Below are 23,692 nucleotides of genomic sequence, written 5' to 3'. Positions count from 1 at the left end.
AATCCTCATCAAATTCATTTCTATCAGGCTCTCGTAGGAACTGATTGTTGGTACCAAACCTTTTACTCAGTAGTCTAAAAAAAGTAAAAATCACAGCTAACCGAAGCTGAAAGCTGTGCAGGGATTGGAAAAGCAGCCTACAAGAAGAGACAGGTCCCCAATATAAATCACAGCCTGCACTGCTCAGGGAAGCAGACAGCAGGGCCAAAACCATCACCTTTGCAAGCAAAAGACGCAGGCAGTTTTGACAGTGTCTTTCCAAAGGAAGGGGAAAACATGGTTACCTATCAGCTAAGGATGGTCCCTCGGGGAATGCTGCCACAGGAGCAGTGCAATGCCTGGTTCCAAGGAGCACTGAGACTCCCCCCCAGCTCTTTAACCCTGGCCAGCCCCTGCTGAAACACCTGCCCGGCTCTGCGGCCCCTGCTGAGGATTGAGCTGAGAACCCGCAGCCTGCAGAGCCAGCTCTGGGCAGCCAGACACTGAAGTTCAGCGGTGACAGCTTTGCAAGCAAAAGATACATGGGCTGACTCGATTACATCAAAGATTTGCTCCTGTAAAAATGCTGAAGGGCTCATCAATCTCAGGGAAGATCTACGGCAATCAATAATCCAGGCGGGTTCAGGTAACAAGCGAGAGCAGGGCTGAGGGGACGGGCAGGGAACCATTTTATCTGCTCTCAAATACCAAGCTGGAATATTTATACTGGAAATTTTAAAAAATGGAGAGCTGTCTCTAGGAAGATATATTCTAATTCAAGCAAGAATAACTCAGGGCACCCTGTCACAGACTCACGCAGGTCAGACTAGATGAATAAAACAGATCTCTGCCTCAGCTTATGAGGCCATTACTTTCTGTGCAGCAAATAAAACATACAGCATTTTAAACATCATTACTTGAAGGCAGACAGAGGCTGGTAAAACATTTTGTATTTAATCTAAATAGCTATTAGAAAAACACAGTTACTAAGGTCAATGTAATTGTTACAGATAAGGCATAAAATACATTTTGAAGTGAAAACACATATGATTCATTGCAAGGTGAAGGGGAGAGAACTGAGCAAGTGCTCTCTGAGAAAGCTGCATCTTTGGTTTGGCCCTGCTTCAGCTCAAGCACCGTGAGCCAAACCAGCACACAATGGCAACGTGCTGTTTTGGGAAGAGCCTGGCTCTGGAAACAGCCCCAGAGCTCCACGGCCTGAGCCAGTGAACTGCAGAAGAGACCAAGCCATCACGTTATTGCCAGGCCACTTCTGAAGCAACCACTGTTATCTGGTAGCCAACTTTCATTCCAGGTTAAAGCTCTTGCCAGAATTTAAAAAAAAACCACAACAGCTGAGAAAAAAAAAAAAAATAGTTGAAATTTAAATCTGTATTTAGCTGATAAAATTAAAAGGTGCACTTTTCAGAACATACCCAGTTGGGGCAGTCACCATTTCCCAAATGACTAGAAATTGCTCTTCCAGCTGTATTCTGTTTTTAATGCAAAGCAATACTTAAAATCAGAGCTCAGTCACCCAGCAAAAAACCACCTACCTGTTAGTGGGAATTAAAGGAAAATATTAGTAGGTTAATACTATATGTGAGCAGTATATGCCCACTATGTTTAAAGAGTGTTGTAGAAATACCTTTAAAAAACATGAGTGGAATGGTTTATGTACCTGCCCCAGTATTAAATACCAGATCAAACATATACAGTTATTTTTCCTTATCTTTTTTCTTTAACTAAAAATTACTCAGGAAATGGCAGAACACTGGTAGTCCATGCCATCATTCACCACAATTACAAGAGGAACACTTGTGGTTAATGTACAGCTAAAATTCTGTACGTTCTTCCCACTGCTTTTAGACATCCCAGATTTAGAGGGCATCGTTTACAGCAGTGCCAGACTGTCCCCGTATAAAAGTGGTAATTAAACAGACTGTTAAAAGAGCATTTTCAAGAATGCCTCGGTTGTAAAAATTCTGCAGCAGCCATATGACATAAACCAGAAAAATACAGTATTTTCTGTGATCACAAAAAAGTGGGATCCAACAGATTTGGCAGCTTTTGCTTTTGGGAACTACCAAAATCCAAACACAGCATAGCCCTTTGATGCAAGCTGCTTCCTTCCACTGTTTCATCTTCCAGCCTTCTTGTAATAATTATTTCCTTGATCTCCCCTTACACCAAACGATTTTTTTTTTAAAAAAACACAAGTTTATGGCCGTGTTAAATTATATTAGTGGATATACAAACAAGGTTTTTCAGAGCATGGTTTAATGACTGAATTCAGCCAGCTGAAGCCCGTCCTGCTGCAGAGAGCTTTGCTTCCACTGCTTCCTGAAGTCCGGCTGAAAACCACCACAAACATAGGGAGGAGAGCTCAGCTCAGCTCAGCCAGTGCCTGCAGAGCTCCAGCACGAGCAAGAAATGATTGATCAACTCATCTCTGAAGCTGGACCAAGGTATGTTGATGCTTGAGATACGGAGCATCAACTCCTAGTGCAGCCTAAAAAGAAGAAGTTCCAACAGAGTCTCCTTGGTGTAACTACACTTTGAACCTTGAAGTGAAAGAAGATGATTCATCATTCGATGCCTGTGTAGTTCTCCTTCCTGCCAGCATGACACAGTCCAAAACCAGCCTCGGGCTAAATTCACAGAACCCCTGCTACACCAACACTGTTACAACTGTCAAACACTTGATAGAGAGGGGGCAAATCCAAGCCACGACAGATTCCCGACAGAAGTTCTGGTAGGAGCTGACAGGTTGTTAGTTCATTTCTTTCTGCCACCCCTTTGCCTGGTACCACTAAGGTACTTCAGCAAGGAGACTGAATTCATTACCAGGGAGCGATCTGGCACATGAGACCAGAGCTTCCCCAGCCCCAAATCATCATTGACACACTAGTTCATTATCACAAAGACATGAGAAGGCCTCAGTGCCCCAGCAGCAGCCGTGCCCTTCTCCTGCCTTACCTCAGCAATAGTGGACTTGCAGACTTCTCTGGCCACCGATTCAAACTTGGGGTCTGTTGTCAGGTTCAGTTTGTAGTTCCACAGGAGCTGTGGAGACAGCGTTTGTAGAAAGGGGGTTTAAGAGCTTCCCATTGGGAATGACAAACATTTTTACTTCAGAAAACAATGAAACATCATTTATCCCCATCCTTTTCCAGTGCAATGATCAATGTAAAGTCTCCTTGACAACAACTTGGTCCCTTCATTCCTGCAGTAATTTTCTCACACTGAATAAATTCAGGCTGTCAGAAATCTCTCCATAAGGTCATGAGCTGACTCATTAAAAGGAAATATATATATATATATTGCATGAAGACTACTTCATAACTAAAAGGATAAAACAATGAAAGCTGTAACTTGCTACCTGCTGCATATTTAGCAGTGTCTTTAGCCCACCACACCTTTCTGTGTTTCAATTACACACAAAACACTGGGAAAACACAAGGAAAGCATTTTCACATCAGCTCCAGGAGGATGGAAGCACAGAGAGAGAACCAAAGTCAGAATAAACATAACTGAACCATCTTCCACACTTCTTACCATAGTTTTGTAGCTGTGAAAAATTAAAAAGGAGATGATGAAAAACTAAGGTGTTTCAGGTGGAGTAAGTTGTAAATAGAGAGATTTAACAGATAAAAGTGAATAAACAGGGAACCTGTCCTCACAGAGTGCTGTAAGGCCTCTCCCAGCCAGAATCAGAAGTACAAAAACAAGGGCACAAGATGAGAATACATTTGTAATCTCCAGCTTTGGAGAGTCTCAAAACGAGCCGCTCTCCAAATGAACCTTCCCACAGATAGAAGGAAGGTGAAACTTGGAGCTTAAAACTCCTGACTGTAGCACTAGGCAGCATTTTCCAGGGGATCATCAGCAGTTATGCTATCAAAAACTGCAGAGAGAGGCAAAGAAAATATTTGGACATGAGACACTTCTCTGTGGTCTCGGTTTTTATCATCCCCCTTCAACTTCTGTCTGGGAAAATGAGACTTTGCCCACACTTCCTATTTGTGAATGGTTTCCATCATCCACATGCACCCAGCATTTGCCTTGTGGCATCCAGCAGAAGAAAGGTCCAGCTTTGATTTCTAGAATTCTCAGTTTTAGTTCATTCAGGTAGTTTCTGTTGGCACTCTTAAATGTCAGGCAGATACATTTTAGTTACTGGAGTTTTTCCCTTTTTCAAAAAGACTTAAACAGAAACACGTTGTGCCCTTCATCTGATCCAACCCTGCACGACAGAGAATTACAGCTGCCAATGAAGTCAGGCAGAGCAGTACTAAAGGTTAATTTATAAACACAGTTGGAAATTACTGGTTGTACAGCATGGCCAGGTTTCATCTCTGGAATATATCTTGCAATAATAAAGCAAAATACAGCTTCTCAAGCATCCACAATCAAGACTGTCACTGAGGCATGCACTTGTCTGTCTGTGTTCAGGGCTAGCCAAGCAATTAGGGATCTTGATGTGGTGTATGCTAACAGAGTGCAGATGAGAGAAACCCAAGGAAACTAATAATACCAACCTTAGCAATGACTTTTTTATTCTCTCTCTCTTTTTCTTTTTTGAGTCTTGGGATTTGAAGAGTCAGCTTGACAGCCTGAAAACTGGCTAATAGTTTGCTCACTGTTAAACACAGCGCTGAGAGGAAATCTGTTCTAAAACCAGCCAACTGTCTCAAACTGCTTCTAAATATCACACCCCCACAGCACTTTCCAAGGGAATCTAAGAATTTAGCAGCTGTGAAAGTAATACAGAAGGTGTCACCAGCTGAAATTAAGAATTTAAATTCAGTACTGCTCACATCTTCCCCAAAAGGAGCACATCACATTGCTCCCAGTCACTCACGGGAACCACCCCCCCAGCACAAACCAGGAAAGATGTCTGCTATCCTCTGAGACACAAATATAGTTTATAAAGCTCTGAAATATGTTCCTCTCTGAAGTCTCCAGTAAGACCACGGTGGCTGTACTGGGTTAAAGAGGTCACCTTGTGTTCTTCCTCCATGGGCCAGCACAGAGACCCAAACGTGTCTCAGTTAATACCTTTTGCAAAGTACCAAACTGTGCAAAACACCTCAGGCTGGTGAGGGACAGGAGGTGCAAATGCCAAAGAAAGAGACTGAATAAAACAAAGCAATACTTACGTGATTGCAGTCTGAGGAGATTTCATTATCTGGCTGAAAGGAGAGAAAAAAAGGAGCGTCAGTTCACCGCTGATGGGATGCATTTAACAGAGAGAAGAATCCAAACTTACAGAAACTCCTCACAGTCATCTCCTTTCCACCCTAAGAACCAATTTGACACAATCAACAGGAAATTTTAAAAGCTGCATATAAAGAGTGATGACACCAAATCACCAAGAAGATTGACTAACAGGTATTTTAGACACAATGCTGTCTTAACCCTACAGAACACAAATAGCACAAGGGCAGCAGCATTTATGGAGATGCTGCAAAAACACAATGAATGTGCTGGCACTTGCCCCAATTGCCCGAAGTAAGAAGGCAAAAAAAAAAAAAAAAGCATCTGTGGGAAAACAAAGATGCAGCAGCAGAGTTTTAAAGCAAAATAAGTTTGATGCCTATGACTGAAGGAGAAAGGAGGACTCACTTCTCTCCCTCCCCCTGACCAAAACGGTCACATTCCCCATTTGAGAAGCAGTGTCTGTCTTTAATTTCAGCTGTACATTAAGGAGCTGGTTGGAGGCAGCCCTGAGATCCACACCTTCAACCCTGAGAAACTGGTAACATCCAGCGTTCACTCATCATTTCAGAATATTCACTGTATTCTCCCAGGGAGCTCCTTCAGAAAGAACTCTGGGCACGAACCACCCCATCCTCCTTTCAGCCTGAGCAGCTCTCTCACCATGAGGAGTTCCTTGAAATGGTTAATCATACAAATCTGTATCCCCTCTCCACAGCAGAACAGCACCAAGGCAGGACAAAATCACCTGGCCGTCACACCCACATTAAAAAAAAATCAACCCTGAGTCACAAAGGCTCTGCTTCCACTCATATTTAAGATGCCAGACGTGCTTGGAGAGTCACAAGACACTCAAAGCTGACACATATCAGTGACATTAACACGTTAGACTCAGGGATCTGCCTTAAGAGAACCAGCATTTCATCAGTTTGGGAAGCAAGCAGAGTTTCTCACTGCACAATGTGCTACACCAACATCTGCACCATTGCTGCTTCAGAGAGCACTGACACCAAGTGAGAAAAGCAAGCATGGAAAACGTTTCCAAGTTCTTAATTACAGCCATTATTTACTAAAGCACTTTTTATTTTGTGTAGCAGAAGTGGGAGAAATCACCTCCTCACTTTGAACATAAAAAATGGTACCTGAAGGACTCCAGTAATTAACTGCAGTTTAGTCAGACTGACACGATTTAAAACCGTATCTCCCAAAGTAATAATAAATTTGAGAATTAGGATATCAGCTTTTTTTTTTTTTTTTTTTAAAGGCTAGCAGATGCCTGCTGGTTATCCTCAGACTGCAGACCTGATTCTCTCAACTGAAAACTAAGATGCCATCCCAACTGCTCTATTTTAAACACCCTCTAAGACCAACACTATCATGGCTTATAAGGTGCATTTTCCTTAATTTTCTGCACCCATCCTGTACCCTTCAGCAACAAAGGTTTCAGGCTAAAGTAATTTCAAAAGCTGAGAGGCAGAATGCCCTCCACTGAAGTTGCTGTCTCAGTCTTTTAGTCAAGGATGGTTTCTTTATAAAAATGTATAGGTTAGCAGTGGAATTCTCCTCTAGAGAACAGGACTTACGAACACATCTGCAGGCAGAAGAATTTGTAAGGGCCAGAGAGAACTCCCCCAAAACCCTTCTGGGTCATTTCAGTTATTTCTGCGTCCTCCAACCTGGTAACCTTTGCTTCAGATCCACCAAAGATTAAAACTCAGGTTTTTTTTCTGGAACAATGAGCCCAAGAAGATAACAGTAACTTGGGAAGCTTAAACAAGCTTTTCTTGAAATACACAAAATAAAATCCTACACACTGAAACACCAGCCCTCCCTGTGCTCTGCAGCAAACGCTGGGATCCTCCTTTCCTCTCACCATTGCAAGTGCAGGAGTGGTGGGATCAGTGGCAATACTGCCCTGCTTCTCCGTATTTAAGTGAACCAAAAGGAGAAAAACAATCCTTTTGTCCGATAAACTGCAAGGCTGAGTTTGAAGAAGGGGGAAAAAAATTCTCCCCAGAGCACCTCACACCATTTCTGCCTTGCCTGTGGCCCTCTGTCCTTCCAAAGAGCAGCACTTCCAGAACAATATGTCAGCGTGGCAAGAGTCAGGGAAAAAAGGTACGTTTCAAATTACCACTAGGAGAAGTTGAAGAGCAAGAAAAGCTGCATTGTGTGAGCCCCACATGGTGAGCCAGAGGAACAGGGATGCTCAGAGGGGGCAGGGGAAAGGAGGGGAGCAGCCCAGAGCAGCACCACATGCTAGTCAAGGCATTTTAGGAGAGGATGCTGATGGCAAGGACATTCCACTGATGAGCCAGGGAGGAGGACTCCTCTTACATCTCCCAGCTGAAGGATTAAAAACAGCCTTTACAAAAAGTGTATGTGCCTCTGGGCTCACAGAAGCTTTTGCTGCTTAGCAGCTTCGGTGGGAATATATTGCCTCCCTCTGCAGTTCCCTAAAAAGCTCTCCCAACTCCGTCACGCACCAACACATCCCGGAGCAGGAACACCACTTCCTACCTCCCAGGAAAAGCAGCGTTTAGAACAAGCACCAGCTATAACCTGAGCAGAAAAAGCATTTCCTTCCATTCAACCACAAATCCCACTGCATTATTACTGTGAACTCCACAGAGAAATTCAAAAATTTGCATAAAGCCATATCACCACCAGACTGAAGAGTCAACAGCGCTGTGTTTAGAAGTGCCTTTTCCCATCCACAGGATATCAGCTTGCTGAAACAAGCCATGACAGTCATCCATCCCTTTCTACATCTCTGCTTGGGCAGCAGTATAAAACTAGGTCAAAACTAACAGCAGGCAAGCAGCCCACCACCACTGCCCAGGCTCAAGGGGGCAGGGGGTTGGATCGAGATGAGCTTGAAGGTCCCTTCCAACCCAAACCATTCTGTGATTCTGTGAAACTCAAAGTCTTGGGAAAACTCTCAGCAGGGATTATTTGAATCTCCAGAATTAAGATTCCTTTGCTTCCTTGCAGAAGTCACACAAATAGAAGAGTCTGAAGTCAACTGCCCGAGTGCCTTAATTCCCTCCTGAGAATTTAATCCCTCCTGAGAGCAGAAGAGGGGATGTTGGCAGACATTTCCACTATTCCATTAAGGCAAGAGTAGCAGTGCACTTGCAGAACCAGGCATATCTCAAATACTAACTTTGGATAATCTTCAGGGCATCGAAAACAACAGATCTTGGACCTGCTCAGGCAAAAACCACCAAGAACCAACACAGAGCAAACCAGCAAAATAAAAAAGGATTATCCTTGTGGATGGGAGGAACCCAGTAGATGCTCTCTCCCTAAATTCAGGAACAGACTGCAATAGGATCAAACAAGTCAGTTGGGAAAGTTAATGAAAGCAGCTACATTCCCATGAAACAGAGGGTAGGCAGAAGTCCAGGCAGACTGCGGGTGTTCCCCAGATTACTGCACTGTCACACAGCTGATGATACTACAGAGCACAGTGCACAGACACTGGTACAGGCAGCACTTTGATCTAAACAAACACATTTATCATTATTATCTGCAGAGAAATGGCAGAGCAGCCTGCTGACCCAGGAGCTTCTAATGAGGAGGCCAGCAAGCTGATAAAGGGACAATTGACTTCTTAGCTGTGCCCTTCCCACACATAACAGGAATCTTATTGCACCAAACACACCTAGCCAGGACAGCAAACTCTCAATAAAGTGATTCAGTCTGCAGGTATTAAGCTAGTTAGACCTACAGCACAGGTTAGATGCAAAGAGCCAGGGGAGATGAGGGTGAGCCACCCTCCTGCAAACCTGATCCCTTCCCAATGCAAGACTAGAAACGATTCTGCAGCAGAATCTGCGGAAACATGAGGAGACAGCAGTTCCTAGGCAAGAAATCAACACAGCTTTTGTAAAAGAAAAGCCACATATCACACAACTCCTGCTTCAAACGTACTGAAACATCCTGGAGCTCTGTGCCAGCAAGCATATGGCGACAGTAAACCGTTTTCACACATCCTGCAATCCTGAAAAAGTCATGTGTGAAAGGAAAGTTAAAACCAGCCATAATTTAAGTTCAAAACAGACGAGAAGACTTTGTAATTTAATTACACATTTAGTGAGCAATGAAAGCTAAACTTGTTAAGCCAAGCTTGAAATATTCGCTAATGCCAGTGAACTGTTAGTACTAAAAACAAACTCAGTGTTGTCATGTCAGCAGAAACCCTCCATACTTACCATCCCTGCTTTGAAAATAGCCAGTTTAAAGAGTGCTACTGTGGATATATCACACACTGAAGTTACAAGCTCCTAGCTTCATATCCTTTGCTTGTTTCATATAAATAATTTTTCCCACTTACAAACAGGGCCAAAGCCTGCAAGGCTGCAAATCGTTTAACCAAATAATTACGTCCACATTGGTTAGGCATTTGTAGTTTATGCAAACATATTAATCCAAGTTATACACAAGCACCTAACAACACAACACGAACACTTCCAAAACATACACTGTGCTTGCCCATGTAAATCAAGTTATCAGGACCAGCAGCAATTTCTGTAGCCACCCTGCAGACACAAAGCACAAGCAGCAAACCACCCTGCAAAAGGTTTTTTCCATGTTTTAGTCAAATTCTAGATTCCACAAAACTTTCCCACCTTGGCCGACCTTTTGTATCCTCCACGGGCATGACACCATTAAAGTAAGCATGCTTATTCAAGAAAGATAGCACAAAGAGAGATCAAGGAACCCCAGCACAACATGTGTGTCCTTCTGGTTCAGCAGCCACGGAGAAAGGAGCTGAGGATGAAGCAGGCCTTGTTCACTTGTCCTTTGAAGGTTCCTGTGTTCAGTATCTGCTTCAAACACCAAGAAAGCTCAGCAAGTCCTGTTCTTTCCCATCCAGTTTTGATAGGAAGTCAATAGAATTTTAGTAATTGTCATGTTTGCCTTGTTTCACCTTTGCCTGACACTCAGCAAAGTCCTCAGCAGGCTGTGTGCCTTTCCTGCACAGCAGAGACCCCTCCCTGGGCAAACCCCAAAAGCAATAAAATCACAGAAAACGCTCAGGTTTTAATTCCAGTGCCTCAGAAGTGACCACAGACCAGGGTGCAGTCACAGGAAAAACACCAGCTCCGTTCCCCTCACCAGGCTAACACCTTTGCAGGTTGTTCCTGGCCAGCAGGTCCCTGTGTCGAGCTGGCTGTTCCTGCCCATGCAGAGCTGCCAGGCGGGTGCTCGGAGGCTGCACAGCTGCACGAGCTATTCCTGTCCCTGCTGCTTCCATCTCCCTGCACAGGTCACTCTCAAGCCCCTCAGCCCTCTTAGCAGGGACCTTTTCTGGTTTCACTGCTGATCCACACCCCAGAGCCAGCACCATCAAAGGAAATTTGCCCCTGGTGTTTCTGTTTCTTCTTCCCTTAGTCCCCTCTTTTCCTCCTCTTGGAGGCTTTCCAGCCAGTCCCAAGGAGTTGTGAAGCAAGACAGACCCTTAAATTACGTGTTTGCCACAAAGTTTGGCAGCGCTGCTACCAGATATGATGTTTCCCATAACACTCCTCCACAACAGAGCTCTGCTGCTCAGCACAGCCCTGACACTGAGCTGCAGATCCCACCAGGAGCCTTCAGGATTTGCTCCTGGAAAGCTCTCTCTCAACATTAGCAAAGAACCCTAAAGAGAAAGGCATGCAAGGACGCTGACAGTGTCACAGGAGGGGCTGAGAGGAGAAGGAGAGCTGTTAAGAGCTGAGTGGAACAGCTCATGGCACCATCCAAAACCCAGCAAATCAACAGAAGAGCGTTTGCCATTTTAGAGTTCTCTGTTTGTGGAGGAGCATCCCCAGCCCCAGTCAGATCACTGGGAGAGCACAGCGGTACCTCCACCTGCAGATGAGACTCTGCCTTGACCCCAACCAGAAACATCCCAGAACAACTAAGGAGTATTTGAGCAGAAAGGCAAAATCAACAGCGTGGGCATTGGCAGTTCTGCACAGCATCTGCTGGGGGATGCAGAGGAGAAATGAGTGGAAAAAGGAACGGAGGTCCCAACAAATAATTCCAGTGCAATAGTTAATGAAATGCTTTTATCAAATATATTCAAAACCTCTTAGTAAGTCGAATTCCATCACTTATTCTCAATACAGGGACTTCACATCTTTTGACAGTACATATTCTACAGTACCCCATGTTGAGCTTAACTTTACAGAAAGCTTCCAAAAAGCCATGAAGAGTTCCCAAGCAAGATTCAGCTTTACACAAAATGAAAGCTTATTGTACAAGGCGTGGTAAAGCCCCTGTCTCCTAAGAGGAGAATGTTGTTCTGGCCACGCTTTGCTCCTCAGAGAATCATGTTTTGGCTGCACATGGCCTGGAACTAGAGAAATCCGTTGTAGATTGCTTTTCTACAGGAGCTAAGAAGAAAGTTCACACCAAAAGCTCCAAACAGCAAAGCAGAGGAGAAGCACAGGTTTCAGAGCAAGCGCTGCTTACTCATCTCCCCACTCCCACTTGCAGCTCCACTTGCAGCTCCACCAGCCCGGTGCTGGAGAGTCTCTCTCACCATCACCAGGCTCCCCAGCCAAGAGCTCGTGCTTCATCAGCACAGTGGACAATGCCCCAAACACTCAACCAGCCAATATTCCTGCCTGCTTTTGTTACTCCACATGCAGGCTCACGACTGCTGAAAGCCACACAGTGCTCCCAGAGATCCCTCCCTAGCAGGATTTTCCTCGGCTCTTCCAACAAGGCCCATGTGTCCCATCAATCAGGTGCCCATCCTCAGCCAGGCACAATCAGCATCTCCCGCCCGTGTTCAGGGGCAGAGCAGCACTGCTTCAATCCTAACGATTTACAGTCACACATTCCACTTCCAAACCAAAATAAGACAAGAATCCAAACAGGTGGGAAGCAGACTCAGCTATTTTTAACTGCTACCAGCTATTCTATTTAGAGGCAATAAAAATCAAATACCTCAAAGAAGCCACTTCAGCCTTAACCACAAACCACAAGAAGAACAATTTTATTTTGAAGTCCTCCCTCCTTCCTTCAGGACAGTGATGAGAGCCCTACTGTTCCCTTACCACCACTTACCCAATTTTTTAAGGATAGCAACAAAATAAACCCGGAGCTACCTCTATCACAGCTGTCAGCATTTCAGATCTGAGCAATGGAGGCACAATTACATTTAACATCAGTACTTCCAAAACATGATGGACTTTGTGCTTTCAGGAAATCTCTCCTGGACCTTGGCTGGCAGTCCAACTGCCTTACTGAGAGAGGAAATGCAATGGGGAAGTCTCCCCCAAAAGCAAGAGCAGCCTGATCACAGCCAGTGTTCAGACACCCCTAACAGCTGGATTTGAAATAAAACACTGGAATTTTCTTTAGAAGATCTGCAGGACCCCAGCACATCACTCGCTTCTTCCCTGCAGTGAGAGGCAGGTGAAGAACAGGAGCCCTGAGTCAGGCAACTCCCTCCTGTTAAAATAAACCACTTCAGTTCTCCTCACACGTGAGGGTTTAACACCATCACCAACTTTATCATCCTCTCTACACACAGTACTATATTCAAAACATGTATTCACTCTCCAGTCCTCCCAAAGAAACTTCTCTGTTGAAAACTTTCTGGTTATTCAAACCAGCACATCCCATAAACCAGAGAGGCAGAAGTCAAGGAGAGGCTAACATAAATCCACTTAAGGAACAACAGGGCCTCTGTATTCCCAGTGGGAATACGTGCAAATAAGCACAAAGTGTTACCACGTTTTAAGGTCTCCAGCACGGCCCACAAGGGCAACCTGCAAGCAGCATCACCCTCCAACAGAGAATTAGGACACTGCCTCGGCAGGCCAGGAGACTTCTTCAACCCTGGATGAGTTTCCCCCACGAGATTCCTTTTGCTGGATTCTCCCCATCACCCGCTGAACTCAGCAGGAAAAGTCTGTGGGCTATTTTTAGAGAGTCCTAGAAACAGCACCATGCCCTGCTTGCATTGCAGGTTCCTCCCAGACGGGAAGATGCACATCCAACACAACCCCTGCTCCCTGCACTGAGCTGTGCTTCCCAAATAACAGCTGGCAACAACCTTGCACCAATTCAAAGCCCTTTATTAATACAATGAGAAGGCACTCAACAGAGTTTTGAAACTCTTTTTAAAGCAGCCAGGTAGGGAGTGCACCCTGTTGTACCCACAGTTTTACAGCCCCAGTTGCCAGGTTTGTAGTTGTCCTCAGTAAACTGGATTTTATTAAACACAGCCTGGATCAGCTAAAAAGCACGGTCAGGATAAGCCAATTGATGCCTCAGGCACAAGGAGGAAACCACCACCTCTGACTAAGGAAGGGAAGAAATTCAAGCCAGCACAAGCAACAATCAGCCAGCTCCTCCCTCCTTGGACCACAGGAGAGAACCAACTACAGAGTCCAGCTGGTGGATGGCACAGTCAAGTGACGAGATGGGGGCAAGACGCACCAAATTCAAGAGTGATGACGATGCTGCAGGGCTGCTGTGTGACAGGGCACCCACAGTGGGGGCTTCTGCTCTTGAAGCCATCGATACACAGCCTGGGAATACCTGCTAACACCCTCCCATGGCAAACCTTTCCTTTCCTGCTCCTCGAGCTCAGCAGCAGCTTCTGACGAACGAGCCCTTTCCACAGGTGTGGACAAAAGGGATTCTCAATTACAGCTGCATTCACATCAACACCTTAAAGATGAGGCTCTGAACAGGAACTGGGAAAAGAGAATAATTTTTTTCTAATAATTAAAAAATAAAGAAATAAAAAGAATCACTTGTTCTCAAGTCTCAAAGGTCACAGTGACCAGGAAAGCTAGACTGATGTATTAACCATTTTTCCATGTAAAACAACCATTCTGATCCACTATTTGAGTACTTTAGTTCTACTTTTAACAATAATCATCTTCCGCATTTTAATTAAGTTTCCATTTCTACCCAAAAGCAGTTTAATGCATGGAAAAGTAATTCAGCAGATAATGGCTTGCCATTTTTAAACATTATTAAAAAAAGATAGAAACATTAACATGCAAGCATTTAAATAATTACAGATCATATCAATTTAGTCAGGAAACACACCAAGCTTAGCAATAAAAGCTAAAATTAGCTGCAAATAATATCACCAAACTAGAAAGCTCTAGAAAAATTACTAGAGTGTTCAAGCAAGACTGAAATTATTCAAAGCTAAGCTTCTTGCTTATTTAAATCAGTCTGCCTGGGAGCCACACAAACTGTTGTGGCAAATTGATTTCCCCAGTGTCTGGTTCTCCTTTCGTGAGAGCCCACGCCAAGAAAAAGGCCAGAAAGACAAGACGGAACCAGCTGATTCACAACATCATGAGGCACCTCTGCATTCAGACAGATTGCACCTCACAACATTAAACCCAGGCAGAAATGTCTCGGAGGGCGAAGGTGGCCTCAGTGACTCACAGCAGGGGCAGTGCTCAGCCACACAGCCCAGCACCACACCACAAATGCTGTTTTTCTTCCTGGACACTCAACCAACACAGCATGGCTAATATACTTTATTTTACTTCACTACCCCTCATCTGTGCTATACTTCAGCAACACACGTGGAGATTTTTATCTGAAGCAGATTTTCAGCAAACCTACCGTGCTAATGCCTACACTGATGTGAAAAACATAGCAGCGCTTCATTCCTGCATGCCATTCAAAAGGATTCTTATTAAAGCCTTATTAAATAAACATTTAGGGCATTTACCTAAAGAATTGTGCCCGTATAAACAGCAGCTTGTTTTGAAGCTGGACAGAGAAGCAAAATTAAAAAAAAAAAAAAAAGGTAAATTCAAAAACCCTAAGCAGGAGCACCCAGCAGTTTCCAAGATTCAACTCAGCTAAGGCTAAGCTCTTCTTCACCAAGGAAAGTGGCTGGAGCTTTCCTTCAGGACCCAGGTTTTGTGCACAGCGAGTGAAAGCGCTCGCTGTCTGTTCCCTTCCCACAGGGGAGCCGCATTTCATGTGAAAAGAGTTATCCAGAAACATTTACTATACACATCTGCACCAATAAGGAAATGAGTCATCAACCCACTGGCAGGCCTGATTCACAGCACCCAGCGCTCGGGTTATTTGGGAATCTGGGTAGGGAATGCAGGGGAAGGCAGATGCAAGCCACCAGTCATTTTGAGAGGCTACATCTAAAATGCAAACGAATTTCAATGTATTTCTTTGCCTCCTTTGCTTGGGTATAATTTCTTCAAAAGCACAGGACCAGCGTGGTATCGTACACAGCCGCAGAACTTTTCACCTGGATGAATCATAATGTTTTCTTTACGTAACTTGAAGGAAAGCAAACCCTGGATAAAATCGCTTGGCTTTTGTTCAACAGAAAAATCAACATGAATAAGTCTTTACAGCCAGTGCTAAGGCAAGGTTTCCATGGGATTAGTAACAAACTACCAAATAAAAATTCTGCTTGCCTTCAGAACACGCAAACAAAAGCCCTGTTACAGGAGCAAACCAAGTACCCCTTTCAGTTCAGCACACTGAATAAAGGATAAAAATAATGAAAATTATACATACATCTTCTTATTTAGGCTTTGCACTTCCTCACAGAGTTAGATATAGGTCTGGGTTAACCCTGTTCCTGGGAGAAGCCAGGGGCAACAGCAGCACACTTCCCATAGCCCGCTCTGCCATACAACCTTGGCTTTTAATGTGCTTTGTGGTTTTTTGAGAGCTCCTTTCCAAAGAGCACAAAGGTTTTTCAGCTTGAACTGCTCAGCTCAATAGTTATCTAGAGCTGTGGAGCCAAGCATTTTGTTGGAAAATTCTGACCCGTAATGGTAATTGGGAGGATTTAAAACGATACCATGGTAAGCAGCCAGGGCAGTAACAGTTCCCCTCAAGCCAAACAAAGACATTACAGCTGACTAGTTTTGCACAGATGAGCAACTTTAAAATAAATTAAAAAAACCCAACAAAGCCATGTTTGATGCTGGAACCTAAAAGTGAGCTTGAAGAGCTTTTTGGAAAGCAACGACAGTAGAAAAATATCTTACTGGTACGCAAGAGAGCCAGACACCTGCCCGCAAATCCTCCCAATTACTGTTTCCATAACTCCTACTTACAAAGCAATGAATAAAGACAAGCTGCAATTAAAAAGACTGAGCACACCTACAGCTTCTCTGCTAATAACGACAGAGAGCAAATAATGGGGGAGGGAGGCAGAGGGGAGAACAGCAATAAGCTCGTCACTGCCACAGCTCGGTACCAACACACCCCGCTCCGCGCAGGACCACCCCGCTATCGCTGCTGAACAGTTTTCATCTGTCACAACACGGGAATTAAATCAACAATTCAGCTGCTCTAGAAACAGCTGGTTATTCTGTCTCAGCATTATTCCTGACAAACAGCTAAATCAATGCCAAGGCTCGGGAATACAGACCCACGATCCAGAGCAGGCTGGAAGGGCTGCAGGTGAGTACTCACTCTGTCTTCCTGCTATAACTGAGTTTGCAATAATTCTCTGAAAGAGAACTTCAAAGTTTAAGTGTTCGGTCGGCAACAATTTGCACTTGATAGAAAGTACTTCGTTTTAGTCTCTGGTCAATGGGGGTGGTCTCAATACTCACACACTGTTAAACTATTCCAAGGTACACACTGAAAGAAGTACACACTGATGGCTTTCCTGCCATCTGAAGCCCAGTTGTGACCAAAGAAATAACTAACCCTGGCTGCAAATCTCTGCTCTCTGCAGGCACAGAAGTGCCCTAGAGGCAGTACCCAGTTTTCAGGATTAGTTCCAGCATGCTGATGGCAAAGCCCACACAGTCCTTGCTGAAGAACCTGGTAACATGAGGAGATTCTGACCAATAAGCAGAATAAAGATGTTTTCCCCAGCAGGTAACGCTGTGCTTTGCATGTCCCCAAAAAGGCCCCTGGGGTGCTTCTGGGGGCATTCAGGGGGAAAGGTGGAAGCATTTCCCTCAGGTAAGCAGTTTTCCACGTGTGAGCGTTCAAATCCCTTGCATGCAGATTTCTATCTGAATGATAAGTAAAAAAATGTTGGGATAATGCACCTTTCACAACAAGGGGAGATCTGGTTGACAATGCAACCAAAGCCACCTGTTTTGGTTTCCTGCATTGTCCTTAAATACCCTTGAAGAGTTCTTGCTCAGGGTGAGAACTGACTCTGCTGGCTGAAAAAAACTTATCAAACTCCACACAAAAGGAAAAGATTCTCCCAGGACAATTTTTGAGGGAAGATAAACCCCAGAATACCAGAGATGTCAGATCTATCAAACAGATCTCCACAAACAAGCCACATATTTCCAAGTGACATCGAGAGTTAGGAGCATCCCTGACTGGTGTGTGCGAAGAAAGGATGCTCATCCTGGTGCTGCAGCAACTGATGCCATCTCCTAGGAGAGAGACACATATGACTATTTTTCTATTTTTAGTGCAAATTAAATCTTAGCAAAATATATCCTAAAAGTGAGCATTCCAAACTCCAGCGGAATCATTTGGGTAAGAGCCCAAATGTGACACGACAAGAGTTTGAGGAATCTAAAAAACAAGAGCAGATGGAGAAGGAACTCGAGAGCAAAATCTTGCCCAGCACCTATTCAGCATTCAGAGGCAATCCTTAGGGGTTTTCCAACCCCACAACGATCGTAAAGCTATCACAATTCACACTTTCAATAAACAACATCTGAACTCAGATGGCCCAGTAAGGAAGAGACATGACTTACAGTGAGAGCAAGGTTATAAAAATCATAGAATAATTTGGGCTTATAAAGGTCATTTAAATATTTTCTTTTTTTTTTTTTTTTTATTTTCCATTTGTGTGCATTTTTCTCAGCAGCATTTTGAAATAGGCAGCTCATGGTGAGTGCCAGGCTTGGCGCTCTTTGCCCAGGCTGGAGAGCGTAGCATTGTATTACCTCCATCCTCTCTGCCCTCCAAAACATGGAGCAAGGACAGAAAAGCCTTAGAGCAAATTAAGAACTGCCATGATCAGACAGTTTTCATTTAATCACAGCACAGGCCTTCAAAAAGTAACATTCTCAGGCTTCTTGAAGCCTGCAAAATTGAATTTAGTAAATTTAGGTCTACATTTCTAACTGTAACATAGCATCTACCGGATTACCTGAGGCAGATTAACAAGGATATTTTTGTAACAGATAATATAGGAAATTACCAAACTAGCCTTAACATTGAGGTCAAGAAGAAAATACTGAGGAATAACTTTAATTTTCATCAATTTGTGCACAAGAAACACTCATCCTTTCCCAAGACAAATCCCAAAACAAATACAAAATAAAACATTTAAAGAATTACCCAGCTAAGGTATTCTCTTCTCTACAGGACCAGTGAGATCACCAATCTCAAATCCTGGGAGCAGCTCTTACCACAGGAAACCAAAGAAGGCACAAACCTGCAGGGAAGTTACACTTGCTGGCTGAAAGGACAGCTTGGCTGACTCTCAACAGGGTAATTTTTATAAATAAAAAATTTCCCACTGTGCCAGAGTGGCTGCCAATTCTTCAGGCAAATTGGATGAGAAATGAGAGTGAATTGCAGATTAATATAAGGAAATCTCAGGGCCTATTCAGAAGTCTTCACTGTACAGCACACACACCTTCCTGTGCCAAACACACTGTGGGGCAGAAAAAGCTGGTTTGTTCCACATCAGTTATATCTGTCATTACATTTCAGAACCCAAGACTTGCAAACCCAGTATCTTGCAGGCAACCAAGTCATCAGAAACAAGCAACAGCCACAAGGGAGCCCCTACACCCAACCCAACTGCTGTGAGAAAGGCTCTGCTCTGCTCTGACTAAGCTCCCAGGCTTGTTACCACAAGAACCTGCTCTGTAGTTTCCCACAGATTCACACATTTGCAAGTAATTTAAGACATCCAAGGCTTCTGTCCATTGGAACTTGCAAAGCTGCCTGTCGGAGTACAAGCAATGCTCCCCCGTTTCCGTGACTGATGATGGTCCTGCTTCCTCAAGCAGCCCGTTGTTATTGCACAAGACAACAACGGCCCTCAGAAAACCCAGCTGTTCCACTGCTTGCAACGCAAAATTGGGAAGATAAAGTATTATTAGAGCATGTATCCCTCCCTTGTGCTTTCCAGTGAAGCGTCCTTCACCGATCCCAGCCCTCCCACTCTTGAAGAAGCACCAAACAAGGATAACCTGCTGAACACGCATCCATCCGCAGCAGCAAGAAAACGAGAGCTCTGCGGCTACACAAATAAAAATTGCTTCTGGAAACCAAAACTAATTGTGGCTTCCTTTTAGAGAAGGGGGAGGTTGGTAAAACATGCCTTGTCTGGTCTAAGTAGCCAAACACCACCTGCTATTTTCAGCTCAGCGAGTTTTACAAGCGCTCGGCCCGACTTCGGAACTGGAGGAGGAGATGCAGCCTGGAAGCACCAAACACCTGGAACAGCAAACTCCCCCACACGCCACCTCAAACCCAGAGCAGACAGCTGCACAGTGCTGGCACTCAGTTTGCTGAGTTTTTGCAGTCAGACACCCTCTGAGACCCGCAGGGAGTTTCCCACCCGTTCCTGGACTCCTGCCTCCTGCAGGGACTGCTGTGCAGCGGGAAACCCTGTCAGGACAAGCGAGATCTTACTAATGCAGGTGGGGCTCAGCGCTGGAAGCCAGTTCTTACTGCCCCTCGAGATAAGCAAATGGGAGTTAATCCATCCATTATTCGAACCGGAGACTTGATCCTTCTTCCTCATCTTCTATTTAAGGTTTTGGAAGCAGGATTAGCGGAGCGAGGCTTTACACACTGTAGAGGCAGCAGAGCCAGGGAAGGTGTGCAGCGTTCAGGCTCCACACAGCAGCACCAGAAAGCAAGGTGCCAACAGGCAGTTGGCTGAAATACTTTCATTCTTCTCAGGCAGATTTATAGTATCTTTCGGAAAAAAAAAAAAATGAAGTACAATCTATGCAAGAACACCCTTGAATTAAAAAGTGATTCACGCTGAGGTTTTTCAGAAATCTTTCTTTTTAATTAGGCTCATTAACTGACTCCATGCAAATCTGAGCTACAGGTTTTTTACAAAACTCATTTTGGTACTACTCAGCTGGCACAAAATTTCGGGCAGATTCCAGCCCCCTTGGCTGGTGCTGCAGTTTAGTGACACTTAGAAGGGGGCAGTTTAGGAGTGCTCTGGGACAGTTCAGAGAGCTGAGTCTGCCTGCAACCAAACCATTCGGTTATTAACTCTTTGAACTGACTCACACAACTGAAAGTGATTTTTCCTGCACTTGAAACCAGACCAAATTCTGTTGACAATTCGATGTTTCGACATCGTTCTCTCACAAAGCTTAACTTTTAGCTGCATTTTGGCAAAGGGGTTTTGAGCACTTATTTGCTTCATTTTTTCCATTTGAAATTTGCCTGGTTTGCACAAAAGGTCTTTCTCTTAACTGCCAGCACTAGAAACAAGCAGTGATCCGAAAATCAAGTGGGGTTTCATTGTCCTTTATACAGCTTGTGCCAAAATGTCTTACTAAATCAGCTGTTACAATCATTTACTAATAGGAAATGTTGGCACAAAAATGTTGAAGAGGAAAAATAAGATGTTTTGTGACATCAAAACAAGCAGATGCCTCAAGGACAAAGGCACAATCTCACTTTTTGACGAGAGCTTTACTAAATTAATCATCTCTACCCATTACATCAAAGCCCCTTTCTAAATATAAATCATACAGCAGTATTTAATGAAAAAAAAACCACAAATTTTAAGTGATGACAAGCACTAATAAATATGCTAATTTCTTCGTTTAGCTGGCACTTGTAACACCAGCACAAAGAAGTAAGTTACTTCACAAAACACTGCGGCTCCTCCAGGGAAATATCTGGAGTGGCTCCTCTTGGCTGTTTTCAGGACAGCCCGTTTTGGTGGATCAGGCTGTGAGTGCACTCAAACGATTCCCCCACACGGGGCAACCAGCATCAACACCACAAATTAAAACCTGCTCTCTCGAAAGTGAGACAAAGGAGCCGTTTGACAGCAGGTTGCAGTAGCTCTTTCTCCAGAGGGAACCACTGCAGACAGTGCTGGAGCTTTAGCAGATGCCGGGGATTTCCCAGCCCGACACATATTAGCACTTTGTACTTGCAATCCTGATTTCCAGCACCAAGCAGTTAATTTGCATATTAATTAGAAACAGGTCACCAGAAAATTGCACCAGACAACCTTTCTGTGTCGACTGGAAAGGACAAGGAAGCATTTCCATAAAGTCTCTATCAAGCACATTTCCATCTGCCTGTGAGCCACCCAGAAGTTCACAGTAAATCGAGGTGCTCCTTTTGTTGACTGAGCATACATTTCAACACTTGCCTATCTCAGATCTGAAGAACTAGAACTTCTTTAATATCAGACATCTTTTGAGACTTGCAAAACAAATCTGCAAGTCTGAGCAAGGCTAGAGGAAATAATGGCAAATTAGCCTAACCAGAGAGCCTCATTTTACCACAAAATACAAAATTAAACAGAATTAAGTCTGAAAGCAAACCATTGTTAGAGTATGCCAGAGAGAAGCTTAGCAACTGGTTAGGTGTGTGCAGCTCTGAACTGCACATTCAGGCAGTTCTGCTCAGCAGTCACATTCACAGGCAAGGGCAGGATTAAGAAGAGAGGAGGCGGCGAGGAAAGGAGGTGTTACAACTACCTGTAAAATAAACACACTCTGCAGCATCCTTTCTCTCTGAACCTTCTTTTATGCACTAATACTCACTGTATTATGCTTAAATCAAAAGCCCCTTCAGCTTAGTTTTAGAGGTCTTACGTTGCCAAGTCCAATAAAACTGAATTATCGCTGCTGTTTGTCCTACATTAGACTCACTGGCACCTCAACTTCGGAGAATTCATTTCATTTTCTCCAGAACCTCCAAGATGGATCACTTGACATTATCAGACAATAACGGTATGGTTTCAAAACCGAGAGTAATACTATTGCAAAGCTGCACCTCAGTTTAACACCACACTGTATCTTCAATTTTCTGTTGATATTGCAAAGTCATAGCCCACGGGCTTGAATTAAGACTTACATATGTTGAGGTTCACGTGCATCTTCTGTCCTTCTAACAGGCACACTTAAGCATTTAAGACTTGTCTAAGAAGTCTTGCCCAGCCCCTTGACCATTCTGCCTGTGGGACTCATCTGCTGCTCTGGAGACAAAGCACACTGAAGCATCACAGTTCAGGCTCAAGAATCGCCCCGGCTCCACTCCTGACACATCCCCCATCCATCCCCAGCTCTTGGTTCATCCTGAACATCATCCCCACTGTTTGAGGAGCTGGGCTGTCCGAGTTAAGGGTTCATTAAGCTGTGGGTCCACCCTGCAACCTGCTGTTCCCTCAGGAATTCAGTTCACAGTTCGGTCCTGCCAGCAGCTCAACTGGCTTAACCCTGCACACAGCAACAAGCTGCGGCACAGGAGGCTCCTGGAGAGCTAAAGCTCCCCAGATGTGACCCAGGATATCCTTGCAGGAGATTAGAAAGCAGCTGTGAGATCAAGGAAATTATTTTCTATCAACGCAGCTGGCTGCAAGGCTCTCTTTCATGTTTAAGAAGCACCAGCTTTTGAACTACTTGCAGGCAGCCTGCAAAGGAGCCTGCACACAGCAACGCATTCAGACATCCCATTTTAACACTGAATTAAGCAGATTTCTGAACACAACCATCAATACACCGAGCTGTGGACCACCAGCTGAGTTGTCTCTTTAATAATACTTACATCAATGAATACAATTGCCAGTAGATGACCCATTAATAAAAAAACCCGTTTGTTTCAAGTGCCTCAGAGGCTGAGGAAAATGTAAAATTCTATTATGTTATTTGCTATGAAACGACAGAAAATTAAGCAGTAAAGGATGAAAAGCAGGTACAATTACTGTGTTAACTCATCACTTTTGCTCCCAGGAAGCCTGAATGGCTGTGGGCTTTTCTACATGTTTCTTTGGAAGACATCAACCAGATAGGATTTTTCACCAGCACAGCTGTTGCCACTGAAAATCCAAGCAGGCACTGAATCACACTGAGAAAATCCTTCAGTCAGGACTCGGGATCCACACTAGGAATTCACTGCAGTAAAACTACAGAATGGATTTGCCTATTCTCAAAAGATTTACTGGAATATTTGCAGGTTCTGAAGCGATCACAGCTGTACAGCAGTTGCTCTGCCCTCAGCACGGCCAGGAGGACCAGGGTGAAAAGGGTATTACCATTAAAAAAATTAAACCCAGTATGCCCAGCAGTTAGAAACTCTGTCTCTATTTGATCCCCACCTTCTTGCCACACACTAACAACAGGATTGAAGGGAAAAAAATCACTGTGATAACAATCATTTACTGAGGCTGTTCAATAAAAGCCCTGTGAAGGCCACGAGCCAGATGAGCTTTGCACTGCAGGAAGCCCCGAAGAGTGATAATTGTCAAATAATTGTTAAACTTCTGCATATAAAACAAAGCTATCTTCTGCTGACCCACTATTAAGGTTAGACCTCACCCTTC

General features: G+C 44.2%; 1 protein-coding gene across 1 annotated transcript in view; it reads right to left on the bottom strand.

The window, feature by feature from the left end:
- The window catches only part of GLG1 (golgi glycoprotein 1), a 71,374-nt gene that overhangs the window by 31,980 nt on the left and 15,702 nt on the right, over positions 1 to 23,692 (bottom strand). The window contains exons 2-3 of the mRNA XM_027895740.1: positions 5,142 to 5,174; positions 2,959 to 3,045 (exon numbers count right to left, since the gene is read on the bottom strand). Of these exons, the coding sequence (XP_027751541.1) occupies positions 2,959 to 3,045; positions 5,142 to 5,174 (120 nt within the window). The remainder of the gene's footprint in view (positions 1 to 2,958; positions 3,046 to 5,141; positions 5,175 to 23,692) is intronic.

This window comes from Empidonax traillii, unplaced genomic scaffold (genome assembly GCF_003031625.1).
Source record: "Empidonax traillii isolate 1590-97213 ecotype Southwest subspecies unplaced genomic scaffold, ASM303162v1 scaffold465:size698125, whole genome shotgun sequence".
Classification (NCBI taxonomy): domain Eukaryota; kingdom Metazoa; phylum Chordata; class Aves; order Passeriformes; family Tyrannidae; genus Empidonax; species Empidonax traillii.
The sequence above is the reverse complement of the archived record's forward strand: the minus strand, read 5'-3'. Positions and strand labels throughout refer to the sequence as shown.